This window comes from Falco naumanni, chromosome 20, assembly GCF_017639655.2.
Source record: "Falco naumanni isolate bFalNau1 chromosome 20, bFalNau1.pat, whole genome shotgun sequence".
Lineage (NCBI taxonomy): Eukaryota > Metazoa > Chordata > Aves > Falconiformes > Falconidae > Falco > Falco naumanni.
The window spans coordinates 3,070,378-3,089,968 of record NC_054073.1 but is presented as its reverse complement, the minus strand read 5'-3'; the positions used below and the strand labels follow the sequence as shown (position 1 = coordinate 3,089,968).

Below are 19,591 nucleotides of genomic sequence, written 5' to 3'. Positions count from 1 at the left end.
GCCAGGTGATTGTGTTTACCTGATGAGAGACAGCCGTAGAACTCCAGATGGACACCCTGTCCGGCAGTCGTATCGGCTGCTGTCCCACATCAACAGGGAGAAACTCGATATTTTCCGCATTGAAAAACTCTGGAAAAATGAGAAGTATGTTCAAGGCATCTTTTGAATTTGAGACATTCCATATACCTACCTGTCAAAACACAGTAATTTTGTGGAAGTCTTGCCATGGCTTAAAAAACGCAGGACTGAACATGGATCAGTCACAAAGGCTTGATGATTTTTCCCCCTTGTCTCTGCTTGTGCTCCACAACTGCAAAGGAAAAGCTTCTGAGGTTGGAGGTTTAAGCAGTGGATAAAAGATAGACGTTTATGTGCTTTCCTCGCTGTTGGAATAGGCTGAGAATACACCCTGACAGCTGAATTGGCTCAGCTAACGACCACTGACTGGCTAAGCCACTGTAACGTGATTAAATGCATGTGCCCCAATGACAGCAGCACAGTAAGTCAGCTGTGTTCGTAAAAATCACCCTAGAATTATTTCCAGTTACTGGAGGGCATACCGTTGAATGTGTAATGTTTATGTGACTTCGCTTTTCATCACAGTCATTGCAAAAGTGCAAGATAGATAATTCAAAACTAAGTGGAGGGCATTAAGTAAAGTTGTATCACAGGCTTATAGAAATAGTCTTTTTTTTTTTTTTTTTTTTTCCCTTCCCCTTGTGTTTCTCTCTTTCTCTTACCTTCACATCTTCACACAGAGAGGAGCGGTTTGCATTTGGTCATCATTACTTCCGTCCACATGAAACACATCATTCCCCTTCTCGAAAGTTCTATCACAACGAGCTCTTCCGGGTGCCATTGTATGAAATTATCCCCTTAGAAGCTGTGGTGGGAACGTGCTGTGTTCTTGACCTGTACACCTATTGCAAAGGTAAGGAGACTTCATGGGATGAGAAATTAAATATAACACACCTTTCTAATAAATTGGGAAGTATGCTAGAGTAATTAACGCTGTAAAAAGGCCATAGCCAGTGTTTACAGGGTATTGGAGCGGAGGAAGCGCTATTGCTTTAGCACTAGGACAGTGATTTCTGTTTTAAGAGGGCCCGTACTAAAGAGACAGAAGTTGGGTGGGATTGTGTTGGGCAGGGAAGAGAAAGTGATGACAGCTGAGTGCAGTTTTTCTAAAAGTTTGGATAGTATTTGGTTAGACTATACAAGTTTTCCTCTTAAATTAAACCAGCAATGTGTCCACTATTGCAATTCTGAGTAAAGGAAAACAGACGAGAGCGCGTGCCATCTCACTGAACAGCTCTGACACAGCGTGTGGCTTGCTCTTGTTCTCCTGTACCGTGTATTTCCTCTTGAATCTAATTCACATTTTTTTCCTGCGTGCTTTGTTTCGAAACCGCAGGGAGGCCAAAAGGGGTGAAGGAGCAGGATGTATATATTTGTGATTACCGCCTTGATAAATCAGCTCATCTCTTCTACAAGATCCACCGGAATCGTTACCCTGTCTGCACCAAGCCCTATGCCTTTGACCACTTCCCCAAGAAACTCACACCCAAGAGAGATTTTTCAGTAAGTGCTTGTCCTCTTAGCTTCCTTACTTTTTACTAGAAGGCTGGACATATTTTTGGAAAGTCCCTGGCTCTCTGTTCATGAATGAAGCTTGGTAAACTGAAAGAAGCTGACACACAAGCATACACAGTCTGGATTAAAAGTTGCCTGGAAAGAAAGCTTGGAAAGTAAAATTGAGTGTGGACAGAGAATATGCAGTTCAAAGGCAAACAGGTGTTGAACGAATGGTGGTGTATAAGTTTAGAGACTGTGATTTCTGACTGAAATCTAGATGCTAATTTCATTTAACTCACTCCTGAGCGAGGGAAATCTTAAAACTCACTTTTTGGTCGTTGTTCTGCAGCTGTAAAATAATTGCGCATGGTTTAGAGAATCACACAACGTAGTCCAGCGTGTGTTTGTTACCCGGTCTGTGTCAGGCTTTCTTTCCTTTGGTGTAATTACTCCGTGTCTCAATCAATTTGCTTCAGAAATGGTTTTCAGCAGTACCGTTGAATTGTGATTCCCAAGACAGAAAAGCTGTATTTTCCTATTTCCATTTCCCTACTCTTATCAAATGACCTACTGTTTACTTCACGTCTATAATTAACACTGAAAATGGATGTCTTATGCAAAAAAGAGCAGAGAGGCAGCAAAATCAGAGAGTACAGTTCCCCTAACGCCCTCCATCTGAATATCTGTTTGTCTCACTGTCTCGTTTTCCCCTGTTCCATGGAAGTAGCAGCTCTGCGTTGCGCATGTCCTCCCACAGAACTGCTTTGTCTCTGAGCACAGAGGTATCAGATCTGGCACATCTTTTGCAAGGAAGCGCTCCTCTGCCTGGAAGCAGAGAGATTCTTGTAGTGAGTGCAGAAGCGGTTCCAAACTTCTGCTGTGCAGAAAGCAAAGTTGATTTTTATCGTGGTGGTCTATGCCTTGAAATTTATTTAGAAGATAGGAAGGATCAGATAATAAGTCTGGCTCTAATTTCTCCTTATTGCTTGATTATGCCATCTCCTTTGAATTCATCTGATGTGCGAGATACGCCAGCCACGCACTGGCATTTCCAAAGCATCGGTTAGGGGGGGCCTTATTAATGCTTCCAGAATATTTGATAAACCAGTGCTTTCTTCAACTGCAAATTTTATTTGGTATTAACCATAATCTTTATTGTTGTTACAGCCTCATTATGTACCAGACAACTACAAGAGAAATGGAGGCAGGTGAGTCTTAACCTCCCAGATTGCTTATTGGGAAGAGATGAGATAACCCTGTTTGTTTATCAAGTGTCCACTCTTCTTCCTACCCATTTCCCCTGGGTGCTGCAGAAATAGTAAGCTTAAATTATTTAAAGCAATCCTCTAAACTTTCAAAGAGTTAAAGGGGAACAAGTGAGGGCAGGATGCAGTATAAAAGCAGCCTTCGCATTCCTTAATAACGTGTGTAAGGAAGAGTACAGAACCGTTTTGGAAGTTAGCAAAAGCAGCTAAACGTGGGAGATGGCAGAGCCCAGGACAAGAGCACCCAGCCTCCCTGCACGAAGGGGGGTGGGATTCCTGAACAGACCCCCCGTGTTGGCATCGTGATAACAGCCAGGGCCGCTGCACTCGCTCGGGTCTGTTCGAGACTTAAAAAATATACCCATGAAGAGCCATGACTATTGCAGAAAAACATCAGTTGAGTGCTGAGCTCCGCTCTTTTGGAAAATAAAAAGCTTTACAACTGGAAATAAAAACGCAGTTTGTTTTTCAAGGACTGCATTTGATGTTATGCAAACAAGGTTATAGGAGCGTAGCCTCTCGTAGGTAGGAACTGGTGGGTTTGAACGCATGTGACTGAAATTCCAGAAAACCCTCTACCTGCTGAGAAGTCCTGGGCTCACTAGTAATTGGTGAGTGTCTGAAAGACTGTGGTGTTTAAACCCTTCTTTTCCTGCTAGATCGTCCTGGAAAACAGATCGCTCAAAACCACAGATTAAAGACTTAAACCAAGAAGAAGATTCACTTCCACTTATTGAGGATGTGTTAGGAAACCAAGATCAAACTTCAAGCGAGATACCTAGCCTGGAGGAGCCAGAAAAAGAGGCAGTCTCTGGTGAGACCTGTGAAACGGATAAAAAGGTGGAAGAAAGCAATTCTGACACAAGGCAGCTGTGCACTCCAGAGGAAAGGCGGAATATTCAGAGAGAGAGACTTAATCAAATCCTGCTAAACCTCCTAGAGAAAATCCCAGGGAAAAACGGTGAGATTTTATGCGATGATTGCACAATAGCATTGCTAGCAAAACCAGGTTTGTTTTCGGCTCACTGCAGACCGTATCGATAAAATAAATGTTTTTGTCTGAATTTCTCGCTAGTGGACATCATTAATAGTTAGTTTCCTTTGGAGCAGTGTTTTCTTTTGCAACAGTAGCAATTTCCACTAAATCCAAATGAAGCATCTTTTGTCTGACGCTGCGTTTTGTATAACATTTTTAGTAACCACAAAAACTTTCTGGAGACAGATTCCCCGCCCCCCCCCCCCCAGTCTGTGTTCACAACTGAGAAATCTAACAGACAGGCAAAGAAAGACTGAAGAGAATTTGGAAAGTCTTTTTTGACCTTTAATGAGCTTTCCATTGGGTTCTAAGTAACTTCTGTGTAGAATAAGGGTACGGTGGTTGCACTGGTTGAGTATGTCTCTGCTTTTAATTGAAGCCTAGGCTGAGCTCGGTCCGGTCTCTTCCGTGTTCTGGGAGTTAGTGCAAAATAATCATGGACTTGTAGAATAATTTAGGTTGGAAGGACCTTTGGAGGTCATCTGTCCCAAACATGACTCAAAGCAGGGCTAACTTCAGACTTAAATCAGGTTGCTCAGCACCTGATGCTCAGCTCAGGTTGCCTTGTTTTGAATAACACGATGGGTGGAAGCATCCTGGAAAGAACCGTGAATAGGGGAACGGGGAAACTGTTACTCCTTTCGCCTTCTTTTACCAAAAGGCTGTGGTCTGTTGCAGCTATTGATGTCACTTACTTGCTGGAGGAAGGATCAGGAAGAAAACTGAGGCGGCGCACGCTCACCATCCCGGAGAGCAGCTTCAGGAAGTGACGCCACGAGAGCAAGCTGTGGTCTGGAGTCTGCTACAAGGTCTGCTGAGGACTGAGGGCAGGAGCCCAACTTCCTCCGTACCAGCCAAGGAACAGAGGGCAGCAGAAAACTGACAAATATACAAACAGTTAGCACTTAGATGTCTGGGTTGGCAGGTTGCCCTGCCCTGCTCTGCAGTGCTCTTATGGTGTGTGTGTTGTTGGGCGTGCCTTGTATTGATGTTAGGTACTGAGAAAAACCTCGTGGTTATTGTCCAGGATGGTCAAATTTAATTTATTTTTGCTTGATATTCCCACTCAGAGGAAAAAAAATAAATAAATAAAAAAATTAAAAAATGGGGAGGTAAGAAGGATAAGGACTGACTTTCTCTGATGAGAATGTTCCCCATGTTCACCAATTAACCTGTGATTGTAGAAGATACTGTTGGCACCACCATGGTCCATGCCAGTGAATGAAATCCAGATGGGAGGGTGAAGGCCCAGTGGCTTAAAGTTAAAGGCTGCCCTGAAGTTGTGGCCTCTGATTTGCACAAGTTCCGAGAAGAGAGAAACGTACCCAAACGTGCGAAAGGTTCACCGTGGAACGGCCAGTGCACACATGTACCTTTGGTCTGTGACAAGGAGAAACTTCCAAAGTCACCTTGGAGCAAAGCAGGAGTTGGCTGGTTGAGGCACTTGTTCTGCGTCGTAGAGGGGGGAGGGAGCGGGGTGTGATTTTTTTCACTTTTTTCTGCAGAGAAATTTTATAAAGCAAGTCAAATCCTGACAACCCCATTGCTGTTGGTTTTTTTGATAAGCTGTGGTTCTTGTGTGTCTAGTGTGTTGTGCAAATTAAAATCTGTTAAAAGAAAAAGGAAAAAAAAAAAACAAAAAAAAAAAAGGAAACCTTCACTACATGAACCGTCAAGCAGTATTCAGAGCGAGTATTTGTTGTGAACTGTAGAATATATCAACTGCTAACACTATTCTTGTGTTCTGGTTGTACAGCTTAAAATGTCCGTCTCTTAAATTAAGAGACAGTGTATCTCGCACCGCCCTCTCTCTCTGCCCTGATGAAAAGTATTATTCCCGAAAGCAACAGCCGAGGCACTGATTTCTCACTGCATGAGGTTGCGACTGCCGTAGCGTTCCAGGAGCCGGTGCTGCCGCAGGACCCCCTGTGCCGCCCCCGACGACCTTCCCCGCGCGGAGCCACGACGCTGTCGCCTGTCTCCGGGCCAGGGCCAGGCTGTGGCAAAGGGAGGGGGTGGTCAGCGTACGCTGCCCCTTTAAAATGGCTTTGCTTTTTTGTCTTTCAGACGTACATATGCATATACAGTCCTGTTTTAGATGTTCTTATAAGAAAACCAGTTTTTAATGTGCCAAGTTGTATATATCTGCTGCGTGGATGTAAAGCAATACAGTAGTTACATGTTCCTTTTTAATGGACCAAGCTTGTCCTAATGTACATTCTTGTTATTATTATAATTATTTTACTCTTAGTGGAACATGACTCATTCCATTAACTTTTATGTGTTGATTTAAAAAGAAAAAAAAAAAAGAAAGGAAAAAACCCTTTGAGAAAAAATATTTTATTAAAAAAAAAAAAGAAATAAGAAAATAGTTTGGAATATTTTCTTACTGTAGAGAAGCACTGTACAGTACCAGGAACCCTGAGTATAAAATACTCGTGCGTGTAGTAGGAATATCGCATGTCCAAAATCTTGAGTTGTCTCATTTAGTTTAAAACAGAAATCATTGTCTCAAATGGTGTTAAACACTAAAAAAGTTTTTAAAAAATAAAGTGCGTACAGAAGCGAGACACTAGCTCTGTCATTTTATCTTTCTTTTGTTGAAAGACTAAACAAAATGTTTTTTAGACAATCAAATGTTAGGTAAGTGCAAAGAATTGTTTTTCTTACTGGTGTAGAAATTAATGACTTTTTTTATTTTTCGGTTATTTTATAATAATGAGAAGACCAGTGTGTCACCAGGATCGCTGTTTTAAGACCAGGAAGCACTACATTATTGCAAATAGATATGAACTCTTAGTCTGCATGGGTGTAGGCTGTGTGATTGCTGAAAATAAATGCTGCTAATATATTTCCTTTTTACAAAGCATATCTAAATAGATCATTGTTTTGATGTTAATCTTTGTAAATTATGTATTACCAATTTTAACATTGGATGTAATTGCATAAAAAGCCTGCATCTCAATCCTGAGAGAGTCTAGTATTAAATGGAAAATCTTTTCCTATCGATGACTTGTGGGGTTTTCTTTGACATGGCTTTGATTCTCTTTTCTTGCCTCTGTCTCAGCCACTCCTGTTGTGTCCTGACTCTCGCAGCCGCTTTTCCAGGGCCGTTGTCCTGCCTCTTTCAAACCGCCCGACGGGTGATGGCATTTTGCGAGGATTTAATTTGCTGCTGCTGGTTCCCCCGGTCAGACCTTGGCAGGAGGGGTGATGGCAGCGGTGCAGGCAGGAGTGTGGGCACAGACGGCCGCTCTTGGGTAGTCGGGGGGGAGGGTAGAGAACGGCAGGTCATTACGTGAACCAGTAAATCTACACAGTAAATCTGCCTGTTGCCAGCACGTAACTCCGGTACCCAGGGGCATCGCTCCCTGCCCGCACAGACAGCGGCTGTGGTTCTGTCGGCATCTCTCCACGGCAGCGCCTGGGCACGGCTGGCGGCAGGCGGCGGCACGTCGCGCAGACCCCTCCGGTAGCAGAAAGGCAGGTAAGTGTGAGAGGGTGAGGGGCGTTCGTGAGCCCCATCACGTCCCCTCATCCCACCCTCATCCCACCGCGGGACGCGAGGAACACAGACCTGGGGAAGGTTGTGCCCCTTCAGCTTTGCCGGGGCTTCGTCGGCCTGACGCTCCCTCCCGTCCCCTCTCAAGGGTGGCACCAAGGAGATCCAAGACGCAAATCCTTCAGGGTTTAAACTTCCTTGGGTTCCAAAGCAGTTTCTGGGAGTCAGTTTGGTAACTCTGCGTTGGGCACCCAGGAATGAAGTGGCTTCTTGATGCCCACCCCCATTTAATTTGCCTTTTTCCATTTCCTCGCCTGAATCTGTGGGCATTAAACCTGCCCTGTTTGACTCACACACTTGTTCTTTTTAAACTAGAGGTACCACGCCAAGGATTGCAGTAGGGATTTTTATTATCATTATTAAAATAATGTGAAAAAGCACCTGGATTCATCTCCTGCCAACTTGACCCCATTTCAGAGTCCAGAGGCAGCTGTGGAATTCAATCAAACCTACTTAAGACAAGCCAACTAACATTCCCATCAAGATAAAACGTCCCTCGTCTGAGAGTAAAAATTCCAGGGAGAGAAATGAAAAGAGGAACAGACCAGGAGAGCGGCTCTCTCCTCGGAGCAGAAGCCAGTGGGAGCTGGAGGATGAACTGGGGCCGTAGGAGAGAGCACTGGTGCAAAGGCTGCCGCCAAGGCGAGCTGCTGTTGCCTTGTGGCCCTTCGCTGGCCATTCCAGTATGCCCGTGGTTCCCTTTTACTGGGGCACCCAGTACAAAATGCAACCAGCGGGATCTATGGTCACAAGCAATAAGAAAAACTTGGAAAAAAAATACAAGGCATCCAGTCCCTACGGAAAGCCTGCGTCTTGGTAAAAAAGATCAGTTTAACTGAAATAACCACGTAACACAAACCTCCCCCGGTGCCGCGCAGCTCCCACCCCGACACTTCCCCAGGGTGATTTCTGGCTCCCCACGGCTGGTACCGGGTGGTGCTGTGCCCAGTGCTGAGCACCGGCACGGCCCCGGCTCCCCCCCTGCAAGAGCATTTACTGGCCAAAGACGCAGCAGCAGCCCGGGCCACCCACACAGGGACGGGCCACGCGGCCACTGCCAGCCCCCCCGACCACCACGATCCATTCACACACAGCGGCACGTGAGTCACAACCTTTATTCCCAGCTTTTTTCCTCTGGAATAAGCTCATTCCTGTGGTTGCAAGTATTTACAGAGTGCTGGGGCCGGCCCGGGCCACCAGCCCTGGCCACGGGGCAGAGCAGGGCACGTGGAGGTGGCGGCGGTGGCAAGACACAACGGCAAGGAGACGACATACAGGGCTGTGGTACCACGCAGGGACGGGACCCTTCCCTCCCCGGCACAGGCGTGGGCAGCAGCTGAGGAAACACGAGCGAGAGCAGCTCCCGAGCGGGAGCCGCGGTGAAGTGCCAGCAGGGCTGCGGGGACGGGCACGGCGGTGGCTCGGGGGACGCACCCGCGGCAGACGGTAACGTCATGCAAACAACAGCAGCGACGGGCACCGGGGCAGCGTCCCCTGCAGAACTGCCAGCCCCAGGGTGGTGAAGCCCCAAAGGCGGTGAAGCCCCAAACGTGGTGAAGTCCCAAAGGCGGTGAAGCCCCAAACGTGGTGAAGAGGCAGCAGGAGATGGTCCTTCCCAGAGGTGGCACCTGTTTCAGCAAGCACAGCCGCTTCCTCAGCTCTCCTCCGCCTCCTCACAAAATCAGGGATGTGTAACCGACAGGAACTAGGCCAGTGCTGTTTCCATGGCAGCAGCAGATCCAGTCTTCATCCACGGTAGAGAGCAGCTGCAGGATGTCCCCTTTCTGGAAGCTGAGGTGACCATCGGCGGTGCCCGTGTGGTCGCAGAGTGCCCGCACTGCCCTGCACAACAAGCACCGTCGCGGACCGGCCGCCCGGGACCCCAGGTACCACCGAGCGGGGCCCCCACGGGGCGGGGGGCAGGTGCTGATGCCCAGCGCGGGGCCAGCGACCCCAGGCAGAGCTGCCAGCGGACATGACCAAGAAGCCACATCACCAAAACCGTCCCACCGAGCAGCCCCCGGGAGCAGCCACGGAGCAAGAGCGGCTCCGGCGCAGACACGGCGGGGAGGCCTGGGCAGGAGGGAACCAGAGCCAGCGAGCGCGGCGTGGCCCCACCGTTCGCCCCCTGGGCTTGCTCGGACAGACGCCGGACCACCGCGGCTTTCCTGACACTTTGGTCAGAGCTGCCGCAGGGTTGCTCCAAACAAGCCACTACAAATCCAGAAAGCACGCGAGAGAAAGAAAATGCTCAAAATTCCCCCCAAAAATGTCTGGGAAAACAACTGAGCACAGCTAGGCAGAGGCAGAGGTTCAGCCACAGCTCAGCAGATGGGGGATCCCGAGGGGAGCAGCCTGGGTGCAAGTCGGCACCAGGGAGCGACGCAAGCGTGTCCCTCAGGGCCGTCTGGGAACAGCCCCCACCCAGGAGCGCCCACCCCCAGCCCCCAGCCCCCAGCCCCCCGTGCCCTGCGTCACCTGCGGGGCTGGGCCGAGCCGGGCACGATCCTCGCTGGCTGCTCCGGAGCGTGGGTCTTCTCGGACGCCAGCCCCTTCACCGCCACGGCCAGCACACGCGCGCTGGGGGACAGCCAGCTAGAAGGTCTCCTGCCACAAAGCAAAGGAAGCCACAGGCCCCTCTGGAAATCCTGCTCAGACCGTGCTGGTGACCTGGGAGCTGACAAGGGCACCACCAGGCACCACCGGGCCTCCACCACGAGCTCCCGCTGCTCTAAGGGATGGACGGGGGACAGGCCCGGAGCAGGTGGGACACGCGCTAAGCCCCGGAGCGCCGCATTTGTGTGGATAAGGGGCAGGACAAGACACCCCGTGAGGCCGGCCAGCCCCACGGACGTTCTCCCTCCACTGCCAGGGAGAAAACCCCTTCCTCAGCACACGCCGCTTCCCCCCCCCCCGCCTGCCCAGGCTGGGTCTTACCTGGATCTGGTGGAGACGGTGACAGGAGCAGCAGGGGAGCTCCTGGCAGAGGGGCTGCTGGCTCCAAAGAGCCGGCCCAGCCAGCCGCCCTTGCTGGGGCCGGGGGGACCACCTGCCGCCTCCGGGTCAGAAGGTGCCGCCCGGTTCCCATTCGCACCAGGCTCTGGGGCAACAGCCAGGGGTTTCTCTCCGGCAACAGGATCATCTGGCTTGGTGGGTGCTGCAGCTCCAGCAGGCAGGACGAGGTCTTCAGGGGAAGAGGTGCCGGAGGTGTCAGCGCTGCTGGTGGGCTTGGGACCGGAGAGTTGAGGGACAGCTTTGGTCTGAAGGAGCTGCAGCTCCGTGCCTCGAGGCTCATTCACGGACGTTTGGGGTCGCACAGCCTGGCCGGGGCTGGAATCCCCCGCAGCCGTCCGCAGCTTTGTCCACCAGACAAAGGGGAACTTCTCCTTGCTAGGAGCAGCGTAAACCCTGGAGGCCTGGCTCAGCTGGCCCCACCAGCCACCGAGGCCAGCCCCAGCCCCCCCAGGGCCCACCGCGGGCCTGTGGGTCTCCGGGGAGCTGTCTGCTCCCAGGAAAGCGCGACTGAGCTGGTCGCCCCAGCGCAGCACGTGCTGGAAGGTCTGCTGCAAGGCAGCCCCCACCTGAGGGGCCGGGAGCAGCCCACGCACGGCTGCTGGCAACTGGGACCTTGTGCCACCTTCTGCCCTCCCCAGAGTATCGGGGGGGGTCTCATTGCCCAGGCTCGCCCCCGCAGCGCTGCTTTGCCCCTCCAGGGCAGGCTGCACAGCCCCTCGAGCCCGAGCAGAGCGATGGGCAGGAGACAGAGGGGACTCCAGCTGACGGGACAAGGGTCTTACATCCACGGAGAGGTGGTGGTGTTCAAAGAGCAGGTCAAGGTGGAAAGTCAGCACCGAGAGGGGCTGGATGAGCAGCAGCAGTTCATCAGCGAGGTGGGGAAAGGGGCCTTGGCTCAGGGCGAAGAAGGCCGTGGGTGAGTACAGCACAGAGATCACACCTAGGAGACACGGACGGCTGCAAAACGCGCTGCCCTGGCCCACGCACCCTCCCCGGGCCAGCTGGTCTGCCCTGGCAGGTCAGGCAAGCTTCTGCTGGGAGCTGTCTGTGCTGAAGCTGCCCCACAGAAAACGATGCCCTTCTCCACCACGGAAATCCCAGCCAAGCACTGGGGGGGCGGAACAGGTGTGGGATTATCAGCCTGGCAAGTAGGAGAGGGCTTGGGTGGGGAGTCTCTGGGCACCGTGTCCTTACCTGGGCTCCTCTGCAGGTGAGAGATCCACAGCTCCAGCTGCTTAGTGCTAAAACAAGGCCACGGGAACCCACGTCAGAGCTGCTGCAGCTCCTGCGACCTGCCACAGCGGCAAGGACAGCCGGGGCCAATACTCACTTCAAAAGGCCGAGGACGAAGGCATGAAACTTCTGCCTGGTGCTGCCAAGGGGGGCCAGCCCGGCCACGTGCCAGCACAGGGAGTGGAGAGAGCGGCTGTTGGGGCCTGCGGAACACACAGCACAGGCAGTCACGGCTCGGGGCGCGCATCCTGCCCCGGCCCAGGCTGGAGAAGGAGATGCCAGCCTCTCCAGGAGCAGGTTCCTCACACTGACCCATCTTCACAGAGGCTTCCACCACGCTCCAGGGGGAATTCTTCCTCTGGCCTGTGATAACATCCTTCTGGAACGGCTTCAGCCCGTCCTCCACCAAGGCATAGAGCGCAGGGCAGAGGGTGTGCAGCAGCAGGTAACCCACATCTGGGCTGAGCCGGCTGTCGCCCAGCTGCGCCTGAGGAAGGGAGGGGAACAGCAGCACCTGACCCCGAGCCCGCAGGGAGGGGGGGTGGGATGCTCCTGCTGGAGCTCCCAAGGCCCACACAGCGTGCCCTCGCCCCTGCCCACCCCGCCCGGGCAGACCCTCGGCCCAGACCCCCACCTTCTGCACCAGGTTCCGTGCGGTGCTGAAGTGGGCGATGATCTTATCCACGGCGACGCTGACGGCGACCAGCAGTGCTGCGGGGCGACAGAAGGGAAGGAGGTGTCAGCGCGGCACCGACCCGCGGGCGCGGGGCTGCCGGCACCGCACCGGCCACGGCTACAGCGAGCGGCAGCTCCGCACGCTGAGGCTGGGGGAGCCGGGGAGGAGCGGGCAGGCGCAGCCGGAGCATCCCAGGCTGTTGCCATGGGAACCTGCAGGGATGAAGGACCCGCCGTTTCCAAAGGGACAAGGCCAGGATGCTGCAGGACGCCGGGGCGGCCCCGATCCCCAGACCCACAGCACCATCTGTCGAGGGCCCGGCGGCGCTGCCCGCCCCTGCCCCTCCCCCCCCCCCCGGGGCCCCCCGGCGGCGGGTCGGACCGGGGGCTGCCCGGTGCCGAGGGGGCTGCCCGGTACCGGGGGGGCTGCCCGGTACCGGGGGGGCTGCTCGGTCCCCTCCCAGGGGCGTGCCCGCTCCCGTCCCGGGGGGCTGCCCGCTCCCGTGCCGGGGGGGTGTCCGCTCCGGTCCGGTCCGCCCCCGGGGGGCCGTTACCTTTCTTCTGCTCTGCCCGGGGCCGGCGGGCTCCCTCCGTGCTCCCCCCGCCGGGCCGGGCCGGGCCCAGGGCGGCTCCCGCGGCGGGCGGCGAGGGCCTGGCTGGAGACAGCGGGGCGGCGGGGTCAGGGCGGCGGGGCCGGGAGGCGGCGGGGCCGGGGGGCGCGGCCCGGGGCCCGGTGCTGCGGGAGGCCCAGGCTGCGCCCGCCCCGTCGCCGGCCGCACTCACCGCAGGCAGCGCCGGGGCCGGGCCCGGCCGGGCCGCGCTCGCCCATGGGGCCGCGGCGAGCCGAGGGCAGCGGGCGGGCGGGGCCCGGGGCAGCCCCGGGAAGGGGCAGGGCGCAGCCGGGCCCGGGGGCAGGGCGAGGGCGGCGGGGGAGGCGGGGGAGGTGCCGCCTCGGCGGGGCCGGCCCGGCCGCGGGCAGGGAGGGAACGACCGGGGCAGCTCCGGGGGCCGCAGCCCCCGGCACCCTCCGGCCGATGTGTCCCCCCCCCCCCGGCTCGGCCGCACCCCCAGCACCCCCCGGCCATACCCCCCCGCCTCCGCCGGGCTCAGCCCCAGCCCGTGCGCCCCCCCCCAGCCTGGCCGCAGCCCCCGGCCCCTGTGTCCTGCCTGTGCTTGGCCACAGCCCCCCGCACCCCCAGGCCATGTCCCCCCCGGGTTCGGGCACCCCCCCGCACAGCACGCCCCAGGGCTCCATTCATGCCGGCTCACCCGCAGCTGCCGCACGCACCCCCCGGCCCGCAGCCCCCCGGGGGTGACAGCCCCACACCCACCCCGCAGGGCACCCCGACCCTTACCCTCCTTGCAGGGCTCGTCTCCTCTCAGCACCATCCCTGGCACCCAGGGGTCTCCACCGGGGTCCCCGAGCCTCCAAACTGGGGTCCCCGCGTCGCGGGCAGAGCCCAGCCCAGTCCCTCCTGGAAGGCAGCTCCGTGGCGGCAGCCCCCCGTCCTCCGTGTCCCCCGGCTGTCCCTCCGCAATGGGCTGCAGCGCAGGCGGGGACCTCCTCCTCTTCAGCTGGTGGCTGTCCGTAGGTGCCAGCACCTGTCCCCCCAGGGGCGCGGGGGGCAGCCAGCCCGAGCCGCCACCGCCCGCGGCCATCTCGAGGGGCGCAGAGGGGTGCTGAGGCGCCGCCGGCTCTGCCCGCTCGCCCCCGGGGTGGCCCTTGGCCTTGGCGGCACTGCGGTACCGCAGCTCCTTGAACGTCGTCACCTCCCTCTGCTGCGAGCCGGGGGGTCGCGCCGGCCAGTCGTGCTGGGGCTGGGCTGGCTCCTGGCCCGTGGCCCCCGAGAGCAGCTCGCTGGCGGGGGGCAGCTCCGTGTCGGGCGAGAATACGATCAGCCAGTCGCTCCGGTCAGCCCTGGCCTGGGCAAGAGCAGGCCCGGCGGCGTTCCTCTTCCTCTTCTGGGCGAGCTCATGGAAGGAGGTGATGGTCTTCTTGCCAGCATCCCTGCAGAGGTCACCGGCGCCGGGCTCCGGCTCCGGCAGCCGTGCGGGCAGGGGCGGCTGCTCTGCTCGGTGCCCGCTGAGAACCTGCAGCCGCCTGCGGGGCCGGGGGGGCACGGGTGGGGGGAGGCTGCCAGCCCGGGGCCGTGGCTCAGGAGCCCTGCTCCCAGCGGGATCCCACCGCCCTGGCGCAGGTGGTGCCGCAGGCGCAGCGCCAGGGGCAGGGAGGGGGTTGCAGTTAGGGTCTAGGTCAGCGCAGGTGCTGGTGGTCTCCTGCACTGCCACGCTGGGAGAGGTCTCGTCGCACTGGAAGTCGAGGGAGCTGCCACTGCAGAGGCTGTCCGGGCTCTCTCTGGCCAGGGTGCCAGGTCTCTGGAGCGCCAGGGGGTTGAGGTTGGCATCTCTTCCATCACATGTACCACCCTGGTCAGCCAGCGACCCGCCATCCCGGGTGTCTTCTGTGGGAACAACGACGGGCTGATTTTTGGGGGACTGGGACTCTTCTCTGGGGAACTCCTTGCAGTACACAGAGACCGGGGAGTCATCCAAGCTGAAATCCGAGCAGCTACTGACAGAGGAGGAGGAGGAGGAGGAGGCCAGATCACAAGGGGAAGCCACCTCCTCCCCAGCATGCAGGCAGGGGAAATCCTCTTGAGCCACCTGGTTCTGGAGACCCAACGTCACCGGCTGCTGGGTATGGGATGCGCAGCACCGGCATTTCAAGGAGGGGTTGTTGGAATTGGCATCCACCTGCTCGCAGTTCTGCGGGCAGCCGCTGCAGCCGGTCTGGTCTTCTCCACCCATGGAGCCCGAGGTCTCCTGCAGCTCCGGGTGCCGGGAGAGGTGCAGCCCCAGGGAGATGTGCTGCAGATGGATGTGGTTGAGGTTGCACAGCAGGCCTTTCTTCGGAGCCAGCATGATGCTGCCTCGCTGGTCGTGCCGGGGCTCTTCCGAGAGCCCCCCAGCTCCCCTCAGACCATGCAGCCCCCTGCAAACACCAGACACCCTTCAGTCGGTGGGGGGGGGCGGCGGCAGCGCAGACCCACCGAGGCACAGGGCAGGGCGAGGGGACAGCAGTGACCTTGCAGCAGCCGCCCGGAGCAGCGCCAGGGCCGGGGGGCTCGCAGCCGGGAACGTGCCCAGCGGGGGGGGCTGCCCCACGGCGCCCGGCCACGCTCGGGGCTGCCCGGCCGGGGCGGGGGGCTTCTGCCGGCTGCACCCCCGAGCGCTGCGAGGGGCTCCGGGGCTGGATCCCCTCTGCCGGGCGCCAGCCCCGGGAGCATCTCCCAGGTGCCGTTCAGGAGAAAACGCCCGTGAAGCCTCAGCCGGGGCGGGCGGCCGAAGGGCGAGGAGACCCCCGGACCGGGCCCAGCAGCGCGCCGCAGGGCTGGCGGCCGCGCCCCCCCCCCCCTCCCCGGCCACGGGCAGCGACCGGGCACCCCGGCCCCGCGATGAGGCGGGGGTGCAGCCGCCCTTTCCCCTCCGCCCGCCGGGCCCCCCCCCCAGCCCCGCTCACCTCGTCGCGCTGCGGCGGCGAATGCGGCTGCCGGGAGGGAGGAGCCCCAGCCCCGCCGCCGCCGCCGCCCCGCCCGGGAGCCGCCCCGGTCCGCCCCTCCCGGTCGCCAGCAGGGGCGGTGCTGCGGCCCGGACCGCCCCCAGGACCGCCGGGGGGCTGGCACCACCTCCCGCCCCGGCCCCCGCAACACCCGGCAGCGACGCACCCGCAATAACTTATGTTTATTGACACGAAGGCTGGCGGTGACCTACAGCCCCCCAGCCCCATCACACCGACCACAAGCCGCACCCGGACCCCTGCCCAGGGCAGGAGACCCGCGGGGTGGGGGGCAGGGAACAGCTCCAGGCAAGGGGGCAAACCGCCCCCCGGGCCCTCTCCGTCCCAAGCCAGGCCCACCATCACTTCTGCCGCTTGTAAATCTTCCGAGCTAAGCCAAGGAAGATCTCCCTGGGCAGGCGGTTGGCGTGCTTTTCGATCAGTTCCTGCAGGCGCTGATAGCTCTTCTCCTCGTACTCCTGAAAAGCAGCCCTCATGCCCAGGGTATCGTAGAGCTCCTTCACCTTTGCCACCTTCTCGGGCTCCTTACAGCCATAGTTCTCCTGAGAAAACACCAGAACAAGTCAGGTGGAAGCCGCTGCCAGAGCCGCTTGCTCGAGGAGTAGCGGGAGCCACCTTCTCATTGTCTCCTCCTACTAACCACAACCCCCGACCCTCCTCCCAGGCAGGTAGCGGCACAGCGCAGCTACGCAGGGTGGCAGGTGGCTTTTCAGGTGTACCTTAGGGCACTACGCTCCCTCCACACCCCACCCTCGGGGGGGAGCCCACACCACCTCCCCCCCCTTGCAGGGGACAGCAAGCCTGGTGGCATTACCTCCAGGATCTGCCTCTGGTCTGGTGTGACCCGACGCAAACACTCCACCACCAGCCAGCTGCACTTGTTGTCCTGGATATCAGTGCCAACCTTCCCCGTCAGCTCCGGGTCCCCATAGCAGTCCAGGTAATCATCCTGGACAAAGATGGCAACAGGTGAGCACCACAACCAGCGTCCTGCAAAAGCACTGAGGGAGAGAGAGCCATCTCTTACCTGGATCTGAAAGAATTCACCCATCTCCAGCAAGATGGCTTTGGCATTGTCGTGCTCCTCCTTACTGTCAATACCAGTCTGAGGAGGGGGGAAGAAATAAAGCCTTCCAGTCCCTGCCTTCCACCATCACTGCTCCAGTCTCCCAAACCCCCTGCCTTCCTCCTCAGCCTCATACCTCAGGAAGGTTAGGCCCCTCCCGAGACTGTTTCTATAAAACTCACCATGTACATGGCAGCAGCCACAGGCAGGTAGAAGGAGTAGAACGCCGTCTTGTACTTAACAATTGCCTTATACCTGTGGCAGAGGAACCACGCTCGGTGACAAAGCCCAGGCCTTCCCCTCCCATCAGGGCTCTGCAGCTCAGGGCCAGCAGGAGAAGAGCAGCATCTCCCTCCAAACCAGCCCCCACGCTCTGCCAGCGCGAGCAAGGCTTGCCCTGCAAAGCCTGGGAGGCAACAGCAGCGTTTCAGCAAGCCGTTGTCTCTCTTACAGAGCCTGGAAGGGACTGCAAGCAGAGCCGCCCGGCCACAGCGGGGCTGGCATCTCTGTGCCCTTCCACGTCTTTACCTCTGCTCACTGAAGCGATTCAAATCCACCTGGGAAACAGGAGCAGTGATGAGGTCCAGCGTCTGCCCGAGCTCAGTCTGGTAACCAGTCTGAAGAAGGAAAAAAGGCTTTATTCACAGTCCCCCAGGGAAGCCCCAACAGCGCAGTGACAATCCCAAACCCAAGACACATCCATTTTGGCTCCTCTCAGAGTCTGAAGGAAGGGTGGCATGTCTGGCAGGATGCCCAGGAACTTAAGGAACGGAAAGAGATCCACATGCCATCAAAGATCCAGAGATGACCCAAAGGGAATTCTGTGGGAAGGGGGTGCAGGGGCCAGGCTCACGTGCAAGAAGAGCTCCAGCAGGTGCAGGTAGTAGGGGCGCTCCCCGCAGTACTTCTTCAGCAGCCTGTAGACGGACGACTCAAGGAGGAAGGCATCGTTGATGGCATCCAGCCCGATCCCCTCCTGCAGCGGGAGGGCAGGGAGGTGTCACAAAACACCCTGACCCCACAGGACACCCCCCTTGCACTCCCCCCACACTCAGGGGCCTCCTGACCGCCCTCACCTTCTTGTACCAGCAGAGCTGCCCCCGGCGTGTGAGGGATGCATCCATGATGTCGTCGGCCACCAAGAAAAAGGCCTGGAACTGCAGGAGACCGGGTCAGGGGGCGGGGGGCCACCACCTGGCACACCCCCGCGGGCCCCCGGCCGCCCCGGTGCTCACCAACTCGATGCACCAGCCGACGGCCAGGGCGCAGCGGAGGCTCTCGGGGTCCCGCTGCTCCGGGGCCGCCAGCTCGTGGAATGCCGCCAGCACCGTCAGCCCGCGGTTGCACTTCCCGCCCGGCGCGTTGTACTCCAGCACCTGCGGGCAGAGAGCAGCGGGCAGCGGGCGGCCCCGGGCCCCCCGCCGGGCCCTCAGCGTCGGGGCCACCCTCACCTCCTTCAGCCGGGCCACGGCGTCGCCAACCTCCGGGTGCCGCAGGCCACCCTCCGTCAGGTCGCGGACGATCTGGGGGAAGAAGGCCAGGAACTCCTCCCGCTCGGCCGCCGCGCCCCGCGCCCCGCTGCCGCTCATGGTGACCGAGAGCGCGGCCCTGCCGCCGCTGCCGCGCAGTGCCCCGGGCACCGCGGGCACCCCAGGCCGCCGCTCCGCCCCGGGCCCCGCCGCCCCGCCCCGCCTGGCCGCGGGGCCCGCCGGGGCGCGTAGTGCGGGCCCGCGGGGGCAGCCCCCATCTCGCCGACGCCGGACTGCGGCTCCCGGCGTGCCCCGCGCGGGGGCGGAGCCGGCCGCGGGCCAGGGCTGGCGCCCGCGCTCATTGGCCCGCTCCATCGTATGAGGATGAGCCCAAGGGGGCTGAGCCAGTAGGAGCGCGGGGGGGGCGGGGCTGAGCGGGCGGATTGGCCGAGAGGGCGAATGGAGCCAGCGCCTGGCGGGGCGCGGGGGCGCGGCAGGGCGCGGCGGTGCGGTGCGGTGCGGTGCAACGCAACGCGGTGGATGGGGGTGCTGTGCGGGGCAGGGGGTGCAGGGGTGCTGTGCAGCGGCGGGGGTGCGGGGGTGCTGTACAACTTGATGGGGTGCTGTGCAGCTGGGGGGTGCTGTGCGGGGTATAGGGTGCAGGGGTGCTGTGCGGCGGAGGGTGCTGTGCAGCGGCGGGGTACGGGGGTGCTGTACAGGGTATGGGCTGCTGTGCAGGGTATGAGGTGCAGGGGTGCTGTGCAGGGTATGGGGTGCAGGGATGCTGGGCAATGTGATGAGGGTGCTCTGCAGGGTAATGGGGATGCAAGGGTGCTGTGTAGCTGTGGGGTGCAGGAGTTCTGTGCAGGGTAATGGGGGTGCTGTGCAGCTGGGGGTGCAGGGGAGCGGGGGGTGCAGGGGTGCTGTGCGGGGGAACGGGACACTGCGGGGTAACGGGGAGGCAGATGCCAGGGCGGGTGGTAAAGGGGGGGCAGCACATGCTGCTGCGTGTGGGTGAGACCCTGGGTGCCGGGGGTCCCTGGTACCCCGCCATCCCCGCAGCTGTCACCCCACTGGGCCAAGGACTCGTGGGGTGGGCGCAGCTCTGCAGGGGCCTC

The 19,591-nt window shown here is 58.6% G+C and overlaps 3 protein-coding genes across 8 annotated transcripts in view; 1 reads left to right on the top strand and 2 right to left on the bottom strand.

The window, feature by feature from the left end:
* ASH1L (ASH1 like histone lysine methyltransferase) overlaps window positions 1-6,885 on the top strand; it is a 65,262-nt gene extending 58,377 nt beyond the window's left edge. For all 4 annotated transcript variants that reach the window (XM_040618390.1, XM_040618387.1, XM_040618392.1 and 1 more), the window contains exons 23-28: window positions 6-144; window positions 759-931; window positions 1,415-1,581; window positions 2,743-2,783; window positions 3,500-3,801; window positions 4,555-6,885. In XM_040618390.1, the coding sequence (XP_040474324.1) occupies window positions 6-144; window positions 759-931; window positions 1,415-1,581; window positions 2,743-2,783; window positions 3,500-3,801; window positions 4,555-4,646 (914 nt within the window). In that variant the 3' untranslated portion in view covers window positions 4,647-6,885. The remainder of the gene's footprint in view (window positions 1-5; window positions 145-758; window positions 932-1,414; window positions 1,582-2,742; window positions 2,784-3,499; window positions 3,802-4,554) is intronic.
* A 1,656-nt stretch (window positions 6,886-8,541) lies between these two features.
* Window positions 8,542-15,957, bottom strand: RUSC1 (RUN and SH3 domain containing 1). Of its 3 annotated transcripts, none has more exons than XM_040618470.1 (10): window positions 15,882-15,954; window positions 13,717-15,353; window positions 12,916-13,017; window positions 12,321-12,397; window positions 11,999-12,173; window positions 11,784-11,889; window positions 11,648-11,694; window positions 10,376-11,393; window positions 9,917-10,045; window positions 8,542-9,280 (listed from the first exon to the last, which is right to left on the bottom strand). In XM_040618470.1, exons 2-10 carry the CDS (start codon window positions 15,281-15,283, stop codon window positions 9,112-9,114), a joined length of 3,390 nt encoding a protein of 1,129 aa, XP_040474404.1. In that variant the 5' UTR covers window positions 15,284-15,353; window positions 15,882-15,954; the 3' UTR covers window positions 8,542-9,111. The 3 variants fall into 3 exon arrangements, with proteins under 3 accessions (XP_040474404.1, XP_040474406.1, XP_040474407.1); XM_040618473.1 differs by having other exon boundaries at window positions 9,171-9,280; window positions 9,912-10,045; window positions 15,882-15,957; XM_040618472.1 differs by lacking the exon at window positions 12,916-13,017.
* Window positions 15,958-16,086: 129 nt separating this feature from the next.
* Window positions 16,087-18,696, bottom strand: FDPS (farnesyl diphosphate synthase). The gene is made up of 9 exons (XM_040618765.1): window positions 18,456-18,696; window positions 18,240-18,380; window positions 18,081-18,161; window positions 17,858-17,980; window positions 17,533-17,621; window positions 17,187-17,259; window positions 16,966-17,043; window positions 16,753-16,887; window positions 16,087-16,480 (listed from the first exon to the last, which is right to left on the bottom strand). Exons 1-9 carry the CDS (start codon window positions 18,591-18,593, stop codon window positions 16,280-16,282), a joined length of 1,059 nt encoding a protein of 352 aa, XP_040474699.1. The 5' UTR covers window positions 18,594-18,696; the 3' UTR covers window positions 16,087-16,279.
* Between the last annotated feature and the right edge of the window lie 895 nt (window positions 18,697-19,591).